At 46.6% G+C, this 16,867-nt stretch overlaps 1 protein-coding gene across 4 annotated transcripts in view; it reads right to left on the bottom strand.

Moving 5' to 3' along the window:
• The window catches only part of LHFPL4 (LHFPL tetraspan subfamily member 4), a 41,333-nt gene extending 24,472 nt beyond the window's left edge, over positions 1–16,861 (bottom strand). For 2 of the 4 annotated variants that reach the window (XM_073787616.1, XM_073787617.1), the window contains exon 1: positions 15,338–16,723. In XM_073787616.1, coding sequence (XP_073643717.1) covers positions 15,338–15,743 — 406 coding nt within the window. In that variant the 5' untranslated portion in view covers positions 15,744–16,723. The other 2 variants (XM_073787615.1, XM_073787618.1) reach the window with 2 other exon arrangements.
• Between the last annotated feature and the right edge of the window lie 6 nt (positions 16,862–16,867).

Here is a 16,867-nt window from a genome sequence, read left to right on the forward strand (position 1 = left end):
GTGGTTCCTGATCTTGAGAAGACTACTGTTTAGTAGGGGGACTGTTAGGAACACAAATAATTGTATCTGTTGTCACAGATGCTGTTATGGAGAGATGGGACGCCCATCACTTTGTGTGGTAATTATTTGGGAACAGTATTTACTCCACCAGCCCTGGGCCCAGCCTGCATGGAGCCCACACACAGCCTCTTGACAACCTTTGAATGCGCTGCATCCCCCGCTACCCTGGCTCGGCTCTGCCACACTCATCTCAAGGGCTCGGTCAGAAAGCTCCCGCCGCTCTCCCCGCATCCTGCCTCACTCCTCCAGTCTGGCCCAGGCCCACCACGCAGGCGGCTCCGTCCCTTCCGCGTCCCTCTGGCTCCTCCAGGCAGCCGTCCTTTCTCAAGGCTGTCCTTCTCAGTTTCCCTGTTGCTAATCTGAGCAGCTGCTCTGGCGCCTCTCTCCAAGCCGCCTTTTCTGGCTCCTCCTCGACCTGCATCTTAAAGGTTGGTGTTTCGAGGCTGTCTCCTCTTTTCCCTCTACACGCTCTCCCCGGGCAATTTCACCCACACTCAGACTGACATCTAACATCTCCAGCTGAGACCTCTTTCCTCGGTTCGAGGCCAGATAGTCAACAGCTGGTCAGAGCCCTCCTCCTGTGGGTCTCATAGGGACCGCAAATTCAGCATTTCCCAGACTGAGCGGATCTCCCTGCTGTGTCCTTTGGGAATGTCATTCCAAGACCAAATCGTTCAACGAGAGGACCCTGCGTCACCTGCAAGGCCTGCCTGTCCTCACCCCACCCCACACACACACACCTACTGGGATCCTAAATAGGTCTCCAGTTTTCTCCTCCTCCCGTGCCCCGGCCTCAGCCCCTCTCACCTGGACCACTGCCACTGCTTTCCCCCCAGGCTCCTGGTCTCCCATCAGGCCTCCATCAGTCCCTTCCCTGCAGCAACTGCCCAAGTCACCTTTCTTTTCCTTTTTTAAAAATTTATTTATTTTTGGCTGCACTGGGTCTTCGTTGCTGCTCGCAGGCTTTCTCTAGTTGCCGTGAGCGGGCTTCTCATTGTGGTGGCTTCTCTTGTTGCGGAGCACGGGCTCTAGGCATGCGGGCTTCAGTAGTTGTGACGTGTGGGCTCAGTAGTTGCGGCTCACGGGCGCTAGAGTGCAGGCTCAGTAGTTGTGGCGCACGGGCTTAGTTGCTCCGTGGCATGTGGGATCGTCCCGGACCAGGGCTCGAACCCGTGTCCCCTGCATTGGCAGGCGGATTCTTAACCACTGCGCCACCCGGGAAGTCCCCAAGTCATCTTTCTAAACCCACATCTGGCCCTGGTCATTCCCATGCCTACAAGTAATTGCCCATAACCTAAGAATAAGACCCCAGACTTCAAGGCCCAACCTTCAGAGCTCCCCTGCTTTTCCAGGTGTATTTCCCAGTTCTCCCCACTTTTCAACCTTTCCTCCCTGGTTGTAGCACAGACCATGGAATGTTGGAACCAAAGGGTTATGACGAAAGTCACACGACAGCTAATAACAATTGCTGTTTGGCAAATTGGGTTTCCTTTGTGCCAGGGTGTGTACACACATTCTCAATCAATCCTTTAACTGCCCCATGAGCTAGTTACTATTATGGTCCCCATTTTATAGAGGAGGAAACTTAGAGTCAGAAATTGTATAACCTTCCAAAGGACACTTAGTTGGTAATGCCACACTCAGGATTCAAATTCAGGTTGGCTGACTGCTGAACGTACTGCCTCCAAAGGAGCGGGTGGTGGAGCTAGGACTTAAATCAGAGCTTATCATTCAGGGACTTCCCTGGCGGTCCAGTGGTTAAGACTCCACGCTCCCAATGCAGGGAGCACAGGTTCGATCCCTAGTCAGGGAACTAAGAGCCCATAGGCCGCACTGCACGGCCAAAAAACAAAAAAAAGAAAAGAGCTCATCATTCATTCATTCAATAGACACTTATTAAGCACCTACTATGTGCCAACCCAGACTCCTGATCCAGGGCTCTCCTTATGCCATTAAACGGCTCTGGGATAAAAGGTTGATAATGATGAATAACATGAAATGGAATGAAAAGAATAAGACAAAAATAAGAGGCTGTCAGAATAAGAACAGTTCAGCCCTCATCCTCTCGACACCTCCAGCCCATCCTCTCCACCAACAACCCGCCCCCACTCAAAACACTCCAAGGCCATTCTAGGTATTATACTACACTCAGGAGGCATATAGGAGGGAACTTATGATTTGCTTACGTTGAGAAAAAACAAATTTCACCATGAGGAAAACATCCATAGACAAAGTCAAAAGATAAACTGGGAGACAATATTTGTAACATATCACAAAGAGCTAGCTCTTTTAATTTATAAAGAGTTCTTACAAATCAGAGGAAAAATACCATTAGCTTGGTAAAAAAATATTTCTGAACTGACAGTTTACAGAAAACATACAGGTACACCTTGGAGATATTGCGGGTGCAGTTCCAGACCTCCACAATAAAGCAAATATCACAATAAAGCGAATGACACAAATTTTTTTTTGGCTTCCCAGTGCATATAAAAGTTATGTTTACACTATACTATAGCCTATTAAGTGTGCAATAGCATTATGTCTAAAAAAATGTACAAACTTAAAATACTTTATAGCTAAAAAAATGCCAAAACAATTACAAAGATCACAGATCACCCATAACAAATATAACAATGAAAAAGTATGAAATATTGTGAGAATTACCAAAATGTGACACAGAGACACAAAGTGTAGCAAATGCTATTTGGAAAAATGGCACCGATAGACTTGCTCAACACAGGGTTGCCTCAAACCTTCAATTTGTTTAAAAAAAAAAAAAAAGGCAATATCTGTGAGGTGTACTAAAGTGAATTGCAATAAAATAAGGTCGGCCTGTATATATAAAAGATGCTCGACCTCATTCATAAAAGAAAGACAAATTACTATCATAAGAGAGTACTTTTTCCCATCAGTTTGGCAAAAATAAAATATTTGATAACACAGTTGGCAAGAATGCGGGGAAACAGGTACCCTCGTACATTGTTGCTGGAAATGTAACTCTGCATAACTTCCACGGAGGGGACCTGACTGGATCTGTCAAAATTGTAAACATAAAGACCATTTAATCCAGCAATTCCACTCTAGGTCTTTATGTTATCCTTATACTTACATATGTATCAAATTATATACATCATCCACTGAAACACTGCGATAGCAAGATATTGTAAATAACTTAAATATTGATGACATAAAAGATGACACATCCACACAAAAGTATATTATGCAGCTCTTAAGAAAAAAGCAGCTCTCTGTACACTGATCTGGAACAATCTCCAAGATGTGTTGTTGAATTTAAAAAGCAAGACAAACCAAGTGTTTAGTATGCTACCATTTGTGGTGGTTTATAAATATGTCCACAACTTTTTAAATATACTTCCTTTCAAGAGGAGGAGCTGAATTCTCCTCCCCTTGAATGTGGGCTGGATTTAGTAACTCACTTCTAACAATAGAGTGTGGCAGAAGTGGTCTGTGATATCTGAGATTAGAACATAAAAGGCATTTGCTACGACAAAGGAGGCAAGAATGTACAATGGAGAAAAGACAGTCTCTTCAGCAAGGGGTGCTGGGAAAACTGGACCACTGCATATAAGTTAGTGACATTAGAACACTCCCTCACAGCATACACAAAAATAAACTCAAAATGGCTTAAAGACCTATATATAAGACACGACACCATAAAATCTTAGAAGAGAACATAGGCAAAAGGTTCTCTGACATAAATCATAGCAATATTTCTTAGATCAGTCTCCCAAGGCAAAAGAAACCATCAACAGAATGAAAAGACAACCTACAGAACGGGAGAAAGTATTTGCAAACCATGTAACTGACAAGGGGTTAATATCCAAAATATATAAACAGCTCATACAACTCAATAGCAAAGGAACCAAATAATCCAACTTTAAAATGGGTGGAACACCTAAATAGACATTTCTCTGAAAAAAGACATACAGATGGCCAACAGGCACGTGAAAAGACGCTCAACATCACTAATTATTAGAGAAATGCAAATCAAAACTACAATGAGGTACCACCTCACACTGGTCAGAATGGCCATCATTAAAAAGTCCACAAATAACAAATGCTGGAGAGGGTGTGGAGAAAAGGGAACCCTCCTACACTGTTGGTGGGAATGTAAATTGTTGCAGCCACTACGGAGAACAGTACAGAGATTCCTTAAAAAAGAAAAAATAGAGGGCTTCCCTGGTGGCGCAGTGGTTGAGAGTCCGCCTGCCGATGCAGGGGACACGGGTTCGTGCCCCGGTCCGGGAAGATCCCACATGCCGCGGAGCGGCTGGGTCCGTGAGCCATGGCCGCTGAGCTTGCGCGTCCAGAGCCTGTGCTCCGCAACGGGAGAGGCCGCAACAGCGAGAGGCCCGTGTACCGAAAAAAAAAAAAAAAAAAAAGAAAAAATAGAGCCACCATATGATCCAGCAATTCCACTCCTGGGCATATATCCAGAAAAGATGAAAAAGATGTGGAATATATATGCAATGGAATATTACTCAGCCATAAAAAAGAATGAAATATTGCCATTTGCAGCAACACGGATGGACCTAGAGAATATAATACAAAGTGAAGGAAGTCAGACAGAGAAAGACAAATATTATATGATATCACTTACATGTGGAATCTAAAAATAATACAAATGAATCTATATACAAAACAGAAACAGACTCACAACTAGAAAACCAATTTATGGTTACCAAAGGGGAAAGGGAGGGGGGGAGAGGGATAAATTAGGAGTATGGGATTAACAGATAGAAACTACTACAATACATAAAATAGATAAGCAACAAGGATTTACTGTATAACACAGGAAACTATATTCAATATCTTGTAATAACCTACAATCTGAGAAATATATGTATATAACTCATTTTGTTGTACATGTGAAACTAACACAATATTGTAAATCAACTATACTTCAATTTAAAAAAAAAAGGCAGTGGGATGGCCAAAACAATCATGAAAAAGAACAAAGTTGGAGGACTCACACTTCCTGATTTGAAAACTCACTACAAAGCAACAGTAATCAAGACAGACTGTTACCGGCATAAGGATAGACATACAGATCAATGGAACAGAAGTGAAAGTCCAGAAATTAACCCATGGTCAATTGATTTTTGGCAAGGGTGCCAAGACCATTCAGTTGAGAAAGAACACTGTTTTCAATAAACGGTGCAGGGACAACTGGAGAGCCACATTCAAAAGAATGAAGTTGAACTCTTACTTTACACCATATACAAAAATTAACTCAAATGGATGAGAGCCCTAAGTGTAAAAACTAAAACTATAAAACGCTTAGAGGAAAACAGAGGTAAATTTTTGTAACCTTGGGTTTGGCAATGGATTCTTAGAAATGACATCAAAAGCACAAGCAACAACAACAACAACAAAAAGATAAACTGGACTTTGTGTAAATTTAAAACTTTTGTGCTTCAAAGAACACCATCAAGAAAGTGAAAAGACAGCCATAGAACGGAAGAAAATATTTGCAAATCATATATCTGATAAGGGACTTATAACAAGAGTATAAAGAACTCTTACAACTCAATAGTAAAAAGAAAAATAATCCAATTTTTAAATGGGCAAAGGGGAAGGGAATGAGGGGAGGAAAGAAATAGGTGAGACAGATTAAAAGGTACAAACTCCCAGTTGCAAAATAAATGAGTCGTGGCTATGAAATGTACAGTGTAGGGAGTACAGTCAATAAATATATGTTTATATGGTAACATACAGTAACTAGACTCATCATGGTGATCATTTTGAAATATATAGAAATATCAAATCACTGTGTTGTATGATAGGAACTAACAGTGTTTATGATAGGAACTAACAGTGTTGTAGGTCAATTATACTTCAAAAAAAAAAAAGAAAAAGAGAACAGACTTGTGGTTACCAGAGGTGGGGGTGGGGGGAGAGACAACTGGATGAAGGTGGTCAAAAAGTACAAACTTCCAGTTATAAGGTAAATAAGTGCTAGGGATGTCATGCACAGCATCAAAAATATAATTACCACCTCCCTATGTTATATATGAAAGCTGTTAAGAGAGTAAATCCTCAGAGTTCTCATCACACACAAAAATTTTCTATTTCTTTAATTTTGTATCTATATAAGATGATGGATGTTCACTAAGCCAAATTATGCTGTACACCTGAAACTTATACAGTGCCGTATGTCAACTGTATCTCAATAAAACTGGAAGAAAAAAATGGGCAAAGGATCTGAATAGGTGTTTCTCCAAAGAAGGTATATAAATGGCCAACAAGCGCATGAAAAGATGCTTAACATCACTAATCATTAGGGAAATGGAAATCAAAACCATGAGTTACCAGTTCACACCCAGAAGGATGGCTGTAATCCAAAAGTCAGATAATAACATAAGTGTTGATGAGGATATGACTAAGCACCTTCACACACTGCTGGTGGGAAAGTAAAATGGTACTGCCCCTTTGGAGTACAATCTGGCAGTTCTTCAAAACGTTAGAGTTGCCACCTGAGCCAGCAATTAGACTCTCGGGAATATATCCAAGGGAAATGAAAACATGTGTCCACACAAAATCTTGTACACAAGTGTTCACAGCAACATTATTCATAATAGCCAAAAGGTGGAGACAATCCAAGTGGCCATCAGCTGATGACTGGATAAACAAAATGCAGTATATCCATACAATGGAATATTATTCAGCTGTAAAAAGGAATGAAGTATTGACCCATGCTGCAACATGAATGAACCTTGAAAACATTATGCTAAGTGAAAGATGCCAATCACAAAGACCACATATTATATGGTTCCGTGTATACAAAATGTCCAGAACAGGCTTAATAGACAGAAAGTAGGTTAGTGGCTGCTTAGAGGACAGAGAAGATGGGCATGGTAGGCTTAAGGGGAGATAGCTAAAGGATAGATATAAGGCATCTTGAGGTTATGTAAATATCTTAAAATTGATTGTGGTAATGGTTACACAACTCTGTAAATATACTAAAAACTACTGAATTGTACACTTTATATGTGTGAACTGTGTGGCATATGATTTAAATCTCAATAAAGCTATTACCAAAGAAGGGGGCGGTGGGCATCATACCTTCTTATTGCTCTCTCTCAGAGCACTCATTCTGAGGTCTCCTCCAGCCGACCCCAGTTAAGGTCTTGGGTGCAACTTCCTGAGACACCTCAAGCCAGAGCTACCCATCTAAGCACTCCCAAATTCCTGTGACTCACAGAAACAGAGATAATAAATGCTTGTTGCTTTCAGCCACTAAGTTTTGGGGTAATCTGCTATGCAGCAATAGATAACTAATATACCATTTATTTTTTTTAAATATAGTCTGAATTTGCTTGTATATTTATGGGATTTCTTGGAAAGGATACTCAAGAAATGGTAAAAGTGGTTGCCCCTGGGAGGAGACTTCTGGGAGGGTCACTGAGAAATGAGGGCAGGGAGGAGACTTACATCTGATTAAACACCATTTTATCTTTTGAACTTTGTTTCACGTGCATGTATTAACTTTTCCGAAAAGTAAGTGAAAGTCTGGAAAAATTTTTAAAGATTAAAAAAAAAAAGTCAACAACTATCTGCTGCTTATAGATAAAGTCTAAACTCCTGACCATGGCTTAGAAGGCATCCGCAGTCCAGCCCCTCTCCACCTTCCCAGTCTCAGCTCTCACCTCCCCTTGTGCGAATTGTTTGTGGTGCCCAAAACACACCAGGCTATTTCCCTCCTCCACACCTTCAATCATACTGTCTCTTCTGCCTGGTTCCCCTTCTCATCCTTTAAGACTCAGCTCAAATGCCGTTACTTTTTGGAAGACTTCTCTGGCTGTCCTTAATGTGTCAGAAGTGTGTGCCCCCAAGATACCCTTGCATGATTCAATCATTTCATATGTCATCCCATAGTGTGATGATCCAATTTCTTTCCTGCCTCTCCCATTAGACTATGAGCTTCCGGGGAGCGAGGACTCTTACTCAGGATTCCCTGAGCCTAGCATAGCCTGACACACAGAGGAGGCTGTCAGTAAAGGACTGATGTGAGAAAGAAAGGAAGGGAATAGGGAGAGAAGGAGCAAAGCAAAAAAATGCAAGAAGGGAGGGAGGGAAGGAAAGTGGAAGGCAGGAAAGAAGGAAGGAAGGGGGAATTGGGGGAGCAAGAAAATGAGGGAGGGAAGAGTGGGAGAAAAAAAAAAGAGTGGGAGGAAAGAAATTCCCCCAATGTGCTCAGCAGTCTCATCACATTCAACAGAGACTCACTGGATGAATAAAATCCCAAACCAAATCTGAAACATAAGCCAAGGAAGCGGGGAGGGATGTGGATGCATATTCTAGGCTGTAGTGACACTGCTGCTCCTACCTCAGAGACCGCTGATGATTTAGGACACACATCTGGGAGGCTGGAAGATGCTCACCTCTGGCGCACCAACCAGCCCCTGCTGCCACCTCCACCATCAGTCTCCCCCCAGCTCCCACTATATCTCACACGTGCTGTTTGCCACAGTGATTCTAGCACTGGGCAGTGCCTGACACATAGTAGGCTCTCGACACTGAATAAATGTGGTCAGAATCACCTCCCTTCTGTGGATAGAGGAGTCTCACTTTGTGAGCATGGCCTTGTCTCTTCTCTCTGGGACTCAGTTTCGTTATCTGTACAACAAGGGAGTTGAGCCAGCTGATTGGTAAGACCCTTCCCAGCTGACGGTCTATGACTTCTTAAGGCCTTTGATCATCTCAGCAAGTCCAAAGTCTTTCACCTGAGTAGCAAGGACCCCTCACAAGCTACTCTTCACTCAGACTATGTCACAAGAATAACAGTGACCATTTACTGATTGTTCACACTGTATACCAGGAACCACACTCAGCATTTCAGCCCCATGGTTTCATTTCTTTCTTTCCATCACCTCTGAAGTAGGTACAATAATCACCTCCATTTTACAGATAAGGGAACTGAGGCTCAGAGAGGAAACCCACTTATCCAAGGGACACAGCTGGGAAGTGGCAAAGTGGGAATTCTAAGTCCTCCACCACTTCCCCACACTGCCCGCTCGGACCCTCGACCAGGCTTCCAGTCTGAGTCTCTACTCCAGCCAGCAACCTCCCCTTGGCTAACCTCACTCAGCCCACAGGTAAACACTGAGTACATACACCTGACAGTTGTAACTTGTAATCTGTGTATTCACGTCCTGTGTTTCAGTTCAGGGCTAAAAAACAGGTTCTAGATCCATTTAGACTCATGTGAAGTTTCAGCTCCTTCTTTCACTAGATGTGTGACCTTTGGACAAGTCATTTTAACAGATGAACAGTAAATGACATAACGAATGTGAAAGTGTCTAGCACCCGAAAATGGGAAAGACCAGGTAAAGAGTAGCAGAGATATCCTGAGAAGCCTTGAAAACCTGACCCCTGGGACTTCCCTGTTGGCGCAGTGGTTAAGAATCCTCCTGCCAATGCAGGGGACACGGGTCTGAGCCCTGGTCCGGGAGGATCCCACGTGCCGCGGAGCAACTAAGCCCGTGCACCACAACTACTGAGCCCGCATGCCACAACTACTGACGCATACACGCCTAGAGCCCATGTTCCTCAACAAGAGAAGCCACCGCAATGAGAAGCGCGTGCACCGCAACGAAGAGTAGCCCCCGCTCGCCACAACTAGCAGAAGCCCACACACAACAACAAAGACCAAACACAGCCAAAAATTAATTAATTTTTTTAAAAAAGAAAAGCTGACCCCTAACTCCACAAAGAGCCACCTGGGTCTCCCAGCCTACTTAGCATTCGACTCTTCTGGCAAATTCATCCTGTCTCTATTCCCATCCTGAATGTTCCTTTATAAATCCTTGGGCTTTCTAGTTAGACAGACTGAGTTACAATTCTGGCTCCACCACTTACCCCCTGTATGACCTTGGACAAATGACTCTTTCAGAGGCTCAGTGTTCTCATCTATGAAATACTCATAGTGGTACCTACCCCATAGGATTTTTGTGAGGATTCAATGACAGTATGCATGTAAATGTTTAGCATATGGTCAAGCATATAGTAAAGGCTCAGAAAATGTTAACTATTTTTTTCCTGATTATTAACAGTGGTAGTAGCTTCGAACCGCCTGCTGATTAAATCCAAATTTTTTGACCCAGTACTCAGAGCCTTGCACACTGTAGCCCCATCATTCCTTCCTGGCCTCTTTCACTGCTGCTCCCCTACGTGGATGCCACACTCAAGCCAGATGTGGCCCTCTCCCCTCTGTGTCTCTCCGTCCATGATCTTCCTCTCCATTCAGAATGCTCTCTCGCAACTCACATCTGTCCACACCCAGCCCCACTCAAGCTTCACCTCCCAACTAAGGCGGTATCCTCCTCAATTGCCCTGGGCTTCCACAGCACCTAAAGCTGAGCACGTATTAGTGCTCAGACTGTCCAGGATGAGGCCTCTGTCTGCACTTGTCTAACCCACAGTAGCCCTCTTCCAGTGGTGACACCCGATTTCCCTTTGTGGGAATTTATCTTTCTCCCCTATCAGTTCACGTGTCCCAGGAATGGGTATGTGGCCGAGACCTTAGACAGTCACACTGATTAATTAAGAGGTAGACACTTGACCAAAGCTAGACAATCAGAATCAGCCCTGGAACTTTTGCTGGAACCATTGAATAAAAGCTCTTTTTTATTCCACAGGCATCGCTAAGCTGAAGCAATGTAAATTCAGAGCTGCTGGTAGCCTTACTTATAACCTTCAAGAGAGAAGTGAATTTAAAAGTGAGCCAACACAGAGGAACCAGGAAATGGAGATTGACTGATTTTTTTTAATATTTATTTATTTATTTGGCGGCACTGGCACTCGGGATATTCGTTGCTGCATGCAAACTCTTAGTTGCAGCATGTGGGATCTAGTTCCCGACCAGGGATCAAACCCAGGCCCCCTGCATAGATAGGGTGTGCGGGGTCTTAGCCACTGGACCACCAGGGAAGTCCCAAGAGACTGATTTTTTTTTTGGAGTATAATTGCTTTACAATGTTGTGTTAGTTTCTGCTTTATAACAAAGTGAATCAGCTATATGTATACATATATCCCCATATCCCCTCCCTCTTGCCTCTCCCTCCCACCCTCCCTATCCCACCCCTCTAAGTGGTCACACAGCACCGAGCTGATCTCCCTGTGCGATGCAGCTGCGTCCCACTAGCTAGCTATTTTACATTTGGTATTGTATATATGTCGATGCTACTGAGAGACTGATTTTTAATGACGTTATTTGAGCATCTGGATCCATCCGTGCCTGAAGCCAGTGCTCTTGACTTTTAATGTATGTGAGCCAAAAACACTACCCTCTTTACCTTATTTTATTTTATTTTTTTTTTTCCAGTACGCGGGCCTCTCACTGTTGTGGCCTCTCCCGTTCCGGAGCACAGGCTCCGGACACGCAGGCTCTGCGGCCATGGCTCATGGGCCCAGCCGCTCTGCAGCATGTGGGATCTTCCCAGACCAGGGCACGAACCCGTGTCCCCTGCATCTGCAGGCAGACTCTCAACCACTGCGCCACCAGGGAAGCCCTTTATCTTATTTTAATTTACTTAAGTCAGCTTGAGTTGGGTTTCTGTCACTTTTCACTGAAAGACTGCTGACCAGTATAGTGATTCACCTAGATGGTAAGCTTCCTGAGAGCAGGGATTGCCCACATGCTGCATGGCATGGCCAATAAACAGCTTGAGTAAATGTTCACTTGAACAAGAACCATACAACAGGCATTCTCTCTCTTTTTTTTTTTTTTTCTGTCTGCACTGCATGGCATGCGGGATCTTAGTTTCCCAACCAGGGATCAAACCTGTGACCCCTGCAGTGGATGCACAGAGTCTTAACCACTGGACCACCAGGGAAGTCCTTCTAATTTTATCTGATACAAATAAGGCCCTCTGCTTCTCTGCAGTTTCTCTGAGGATGACTGATTTCTCACTTTCTGAGTGGAATGATCTTGGTGAAAGAGTTATTCTAGGAACCCCACAGGCCTGAAAGAGATACTTTAAATCCACTAATCTGACTGATTAGTCCCCCACTGTACAGATGAGAAAACTGAGATTTAAGCTAAAAAGTGGTTGCTTAACACTACATGGTGAGTCACAGGCAGAATTAACTAAGACAACCCTCCCCCACCAGCGCAATCCCATGACTTGCAGTCTAGTGCTCTGGCCTCTGCCCCTTTCTTTTTTTTTTTTATAAATTTATTTATTTTTATTTATTTATTTTTGGCTGCGTTGGGTCTTTGTTGCTGCGCTTGGGCTTTCTCTAGTTGCGGTGAGTAGGGGCTACTCTTCATTGTGGTGCACAGGCTTCTTATTGAAGTGGCTTCTCTGGTTGCGGAGCACGGGCTCCAGGCGCGCAGGCTTCAGTAGTTGTGGCACGTGGGCTCAGTAGTTGTGGCGCACGTGTTTAGTTGCTCCACGGCATGTGGGATCTTCCCAGACCAGGGCTCAAACCCGTGTCCCCTGAATTGGCAGGCAGATCCTTAACCATTGTGCCACCAGGGAAGCCCCTGACCTCTGCCCTTTATTAAGCAAAGTAAGTCAGTCACTTAGCCAGAGCTCAGAAATCTCTAAGTAAAATACAATGAACTGCTCAACCCTGATAACTGCCCTTAGGGGTGGGGCGAAACACAAGGGAAAGAGCACTGGACCAGGAGTCATGACTAGTTTACTCTATTACTGGCTGTGTGACTTTGGGTAAGACCTTTATGTCTCTAGGCTCAGTTTCCTCTCTCTATAATGGGGGTGGAGGAAGGCAGGGTTTGAAGGAGCTGATTCCTAAGATCCCTGAAATTCTATATTTACATGAGGGTTGTTGAATAGTTCATCAAATCCCCAAGATTAAACCCACATGGATTACAGAGAATTGGATGGATTACAGCGAACTGGAAGGCCAAGAGGTCAGTAACCCATCTGCAGACTACAAATCAAGGTTCAGGATATGGGAGTTCCAGCTGAGCGTATATTCTTTCCAGCTCGCCTTTTAAGAGTAGAATGGAAATCACCTTCTGGGTACTGATAAATATGGAGATATGCCCCACATCCTACAGTTCTCCTTTCTCACTTTCTCCAAAATCTTAAAAGACCTCCATCTAAGTCAATTGGAGCAAGCCCACTAGAATGTCCACACTGAATAAATGCTGCCTTCTGCAAGGTAGTCCTTTTGGGAGTTTGAACAATCTTCCAACGGGCCAGAAATTCCTCCCAGCATTCGTAACAGTCCTCTTGGGGAAGCAAACCAGCCTCATGATTTTGCCTTCACACCTTGGCTTTCATCTCAAGTGACAGTTCTCATCTTGACCACCCATTGTGTTTTCTTCTTTTTTAATTTTTTAAATTAATTTATTTATTTGGTTGTGCTGAGTCTTAGTTGCAGCAGGCGGGCTCCTTAGTTGTGGCTGGTGTGCTCCTTAGTTGTGGCATGCGAACTCTTAGTTGCAGCACGCATGTGGGATCTAGTTCCCTGACCAGGGATTGAACCCGGGTCCCTTGCATCAGAAGCGCGGAGTCTTAATCACTGTGCCACCACGAAACTCCCATCCATTGTGTTTTCTACACTTGGCCATTTCCAAAAATCATAGTCCTCCTTTAAAAAATGGAGGTTTGGGACTTCCCTGGTGGTGCAGTGGTTAAGAATCCGCCTGCCAATGAGGGGGACACGGGTTCGATCCCCGGTCCGGGAAGATCCCACACGCCGCGGAGCAACTAAGCCTGTGCACCACAACTACTGAGCCCGCGTGCCGCAACTACTGAAGCCCACGCGCCTAGAGCACGTGCTCCACAACAAGAGAAGCCACCGCAATGAGAAGCCCGTGCACCGCAACAAAGAGTAGCCCCCGCTCACCGCAACTAGAGAAAGTCCGTGCGCAGCAACGAAGACCCAATGCAGCCAAAAATAAATAAATTATTTAATTTTAAAAAAAATAGAGGTTTCCCCTCAAGGACGATGTTCAAGAGTATACACACCACAATCCAAAGACAATTTCCTACAATGTTTTGAGGAGTGGAACCATCAGCAAGTGACAGAACAGCTTCTTCACAGCTTCTTTGAAGGGGCTGACACTTGTTGAATATCCTGACGTGCTTATTTTGAAAAACCACCTCTGCTGCATGATCATCACATTTTCCCTTCTCTTTCTCAACCCTGGAAGGCTCTAAACGTTTTCCTTCACCAGCCTTCATCGGTCCTCCTCCTCCATCCCTGCCATCCCCTGGCCCAACTGTCCTCAGCCCAACTCTCTTCCGTGCCTGCAATTAGGCAAATGCCCAAGTTGCTGAATCTTCAAAAATCTGTCTTCGATTGAAAGGTAGGCAGTGATGGGGGACTCTAATGGATCCTGGAAAACTGTCTCAGCAGTTCTTACTCCCAAAAGGCCCTTCTCTGGTTTTTAGGGCAAGGCATCTGTCTTAACCAAACATTTCAGAGGGTCCCAGAGACTCATTCCCGCTAGGCATGGCACCAGAACCCTTCCTGCCTTGGTGGGGGTGGGAGGCTGGAGACCTGCTCTCCAGAGGCCCATGTTGCCAGGTGTTGTCAACCACCTACACTTCAAACATTGGACAGACACTACAGACAGCCTTCTCTTAACACCACCCTCCATCTTTTCCCAACTTTATAGTTTATAAATTACTCTTTCATGAGTTCTTGGACTCTTCTCCACTGTTTTACAGATGAGGAAACTGAGCCTCAGAGAAGTAAAGTGAAACATCCAAATTGATAACGTTAGCAAGTTAAAGGTCACTGTCAGATCTCTTGATTCCCCATCTCATTTTTTTGTTTTTAATTTTTTAGGTCACGCCGTGTGGCATGAGGGATCTTAGTTCCCCTACCAGGGATCAAACCCGTGCCCCCTGCATTGGCAGCACAGAATCTTAACCACTGGACCACCAGGGAAGTCCCTCATGCTTTTTTCAATGCAACAGAAATTGCTCACACCTAGAGTAACTCCTCATTCAGATAGTTATTTCCCTTAAGAGCCAAGGGTCTCTTTCTCAGAGACCCTCAGAAACTCAGACATAATGCTCATCCATCAATAAACGCAATCTGCCCACATCCAAGCACACAGACCTACAGACCCAGTTCTAAGGCTATGCCCTCTGCCCCAAGGTGTCTCTCTCATAGAATCCCCTCCCCACTGGCTGCTTAGAGTCAGCGAAGGAGGTGTGTCTTTAGACAGAGGAGCAGAATCTGTCTCTGACTCCTCCAAGAAGGGGTCCTGGAAGAAGCCCCTTCCTCAGCGTCTGTTCTATAAGTCCCACCCCCGCCCCTCCCCTACCTGCCAAGAGCTGCATCCAGGCGCAGATCTTGTAGACCGTGGCCGTGTTGCAGAAGAAGAAAAGAGCAAAGCAGGTGATGCAGCCGAGGATCAGCACCATGGAGAGCAGCACGAAGAAGGCGGCCGCCTTGAAGGCGCCGGACGGGATAGTGCTGAAGTCGGTGAACGAGCCGCGGCAGGTGAGCTCGCGGCCCGCCAGCCCGCTGCCCACACAGTAGTGGAAGAGGCCGAAGTAACCAGGCTTGGGGGTGCTCACGCTGTCGCCCACCCAGTAGGGCTGGATGAAGACCACCACGTTGATGATGGCGAAGCAGATGGTGAAGATGGCCCATAGCACACCGATGGCCCGCGAGTTCCGCATGTAGTGCTCGTGGTAGAGCTTGGAGGCCTCCTGCGAGGGCAGCATGGTGCCCGGGGGCGGGGCCGGCGGCGGCTTGCGGGGGCCGCCGGCCCGGGACCGACAGCCGGGCTGCCGGGCGGGAGCTGGGGACGCACGCGAGAAGCGACCCTAAGCCAAGGAACCCGCGAGGGCGGGGCCTGAGGCGGAGCTGAAGGGACCTGGGGGCTGGTATGGAAGAGCTAGGAGGGGGTCATGAGAGTATCGGGAAGGTGTCAGGGTAGGGGGAGACTGGCAAAGATCTCCAATTCGGGGACATAGGAAGAGGCCATGTGAAAGTTGGGGGGCTGGGATGAGGGAGCTGGAATGAGCACAGGAGAGCTGGAGGCGGGGCGCTAGAAAGTGGTTACGGTGGCGTTGGGGAGGGGGCTTGGGGGCTGGTACCGGCGAAGTAAGAGGGGACCGTGGGGAGATGGAATGGAGGCTGGAGACCGGCAGCGGAGAATTAGCAGCGGGGTTTTACAGGGAGCTCGGAAGGGAATCTGGGGGCTGGTGTTCGGGGTAAAAGGAGGTCTGGTATTGGGTGTCTAGAAAGGGGCTGTGGAGAGGGGGGTGGGCGCTTCTACGAGGGGGTAAGAAAGGGATGTAAGGGGTTAGTGCCAGGGGACTGGGAAGGTGATATGGGGGCTGGGACAGGGAGGGCGAAGTGCAGGAACCAGGATGAGGCTAGAGGGACATCGGGGGCCGGAGCCGCAGGGTCTGAACAGGGGGCGGGGGGGTTGGGAGGGTCCCTCAGAAGACAGGGCTCGGGGGAGCCTACGTTTGGCGGGCCAGGGCTACAGGGAGAGAGGTTTTCCAGGCCAAGGGGACGAGGGACAGGCGCCGGCAGGCAGCCCGAGCCGCGAGGGGCGGGCAGTGGGCAGGGGCTGTCCCCGGGGCGCGGGGGAGCGGCCGGGCCCGGGTAGGGCCAGGGATGGGGGGGGGGCGGCTGCCGCGCGCCCAGGCCGGACGCACGCGGAGGCTGCGGCCGCGGGAAGGGGGTGCGGGGAGACCAACCTGGGCCCGGTCCGGAGCAGTGGGTCCGGGACTGCCACGGCCTAGGCGCCGCGGCTCGGCGCTCCGAGCGGCGGCTTCCCGGGCCCAGGCGGCGGCCTCGGCGCGGCCTCCATCTTGCTCGGGCTCTCCCCGGGGCG

This window comes from Tursiops truncatus, chromosome 10, assembly GCF_011762595.2.
Source record: "Tursiops truncatus isolate mTurTru1 chromosome 10, mTurTru1.mat.Y, whole genome shotgun sequence".
NCBI lineage: Eukaryota > Metazoa > Chordata > Mammalia > Artiodactyla > Delphinidae > Tursiops > Tursiops truncatus.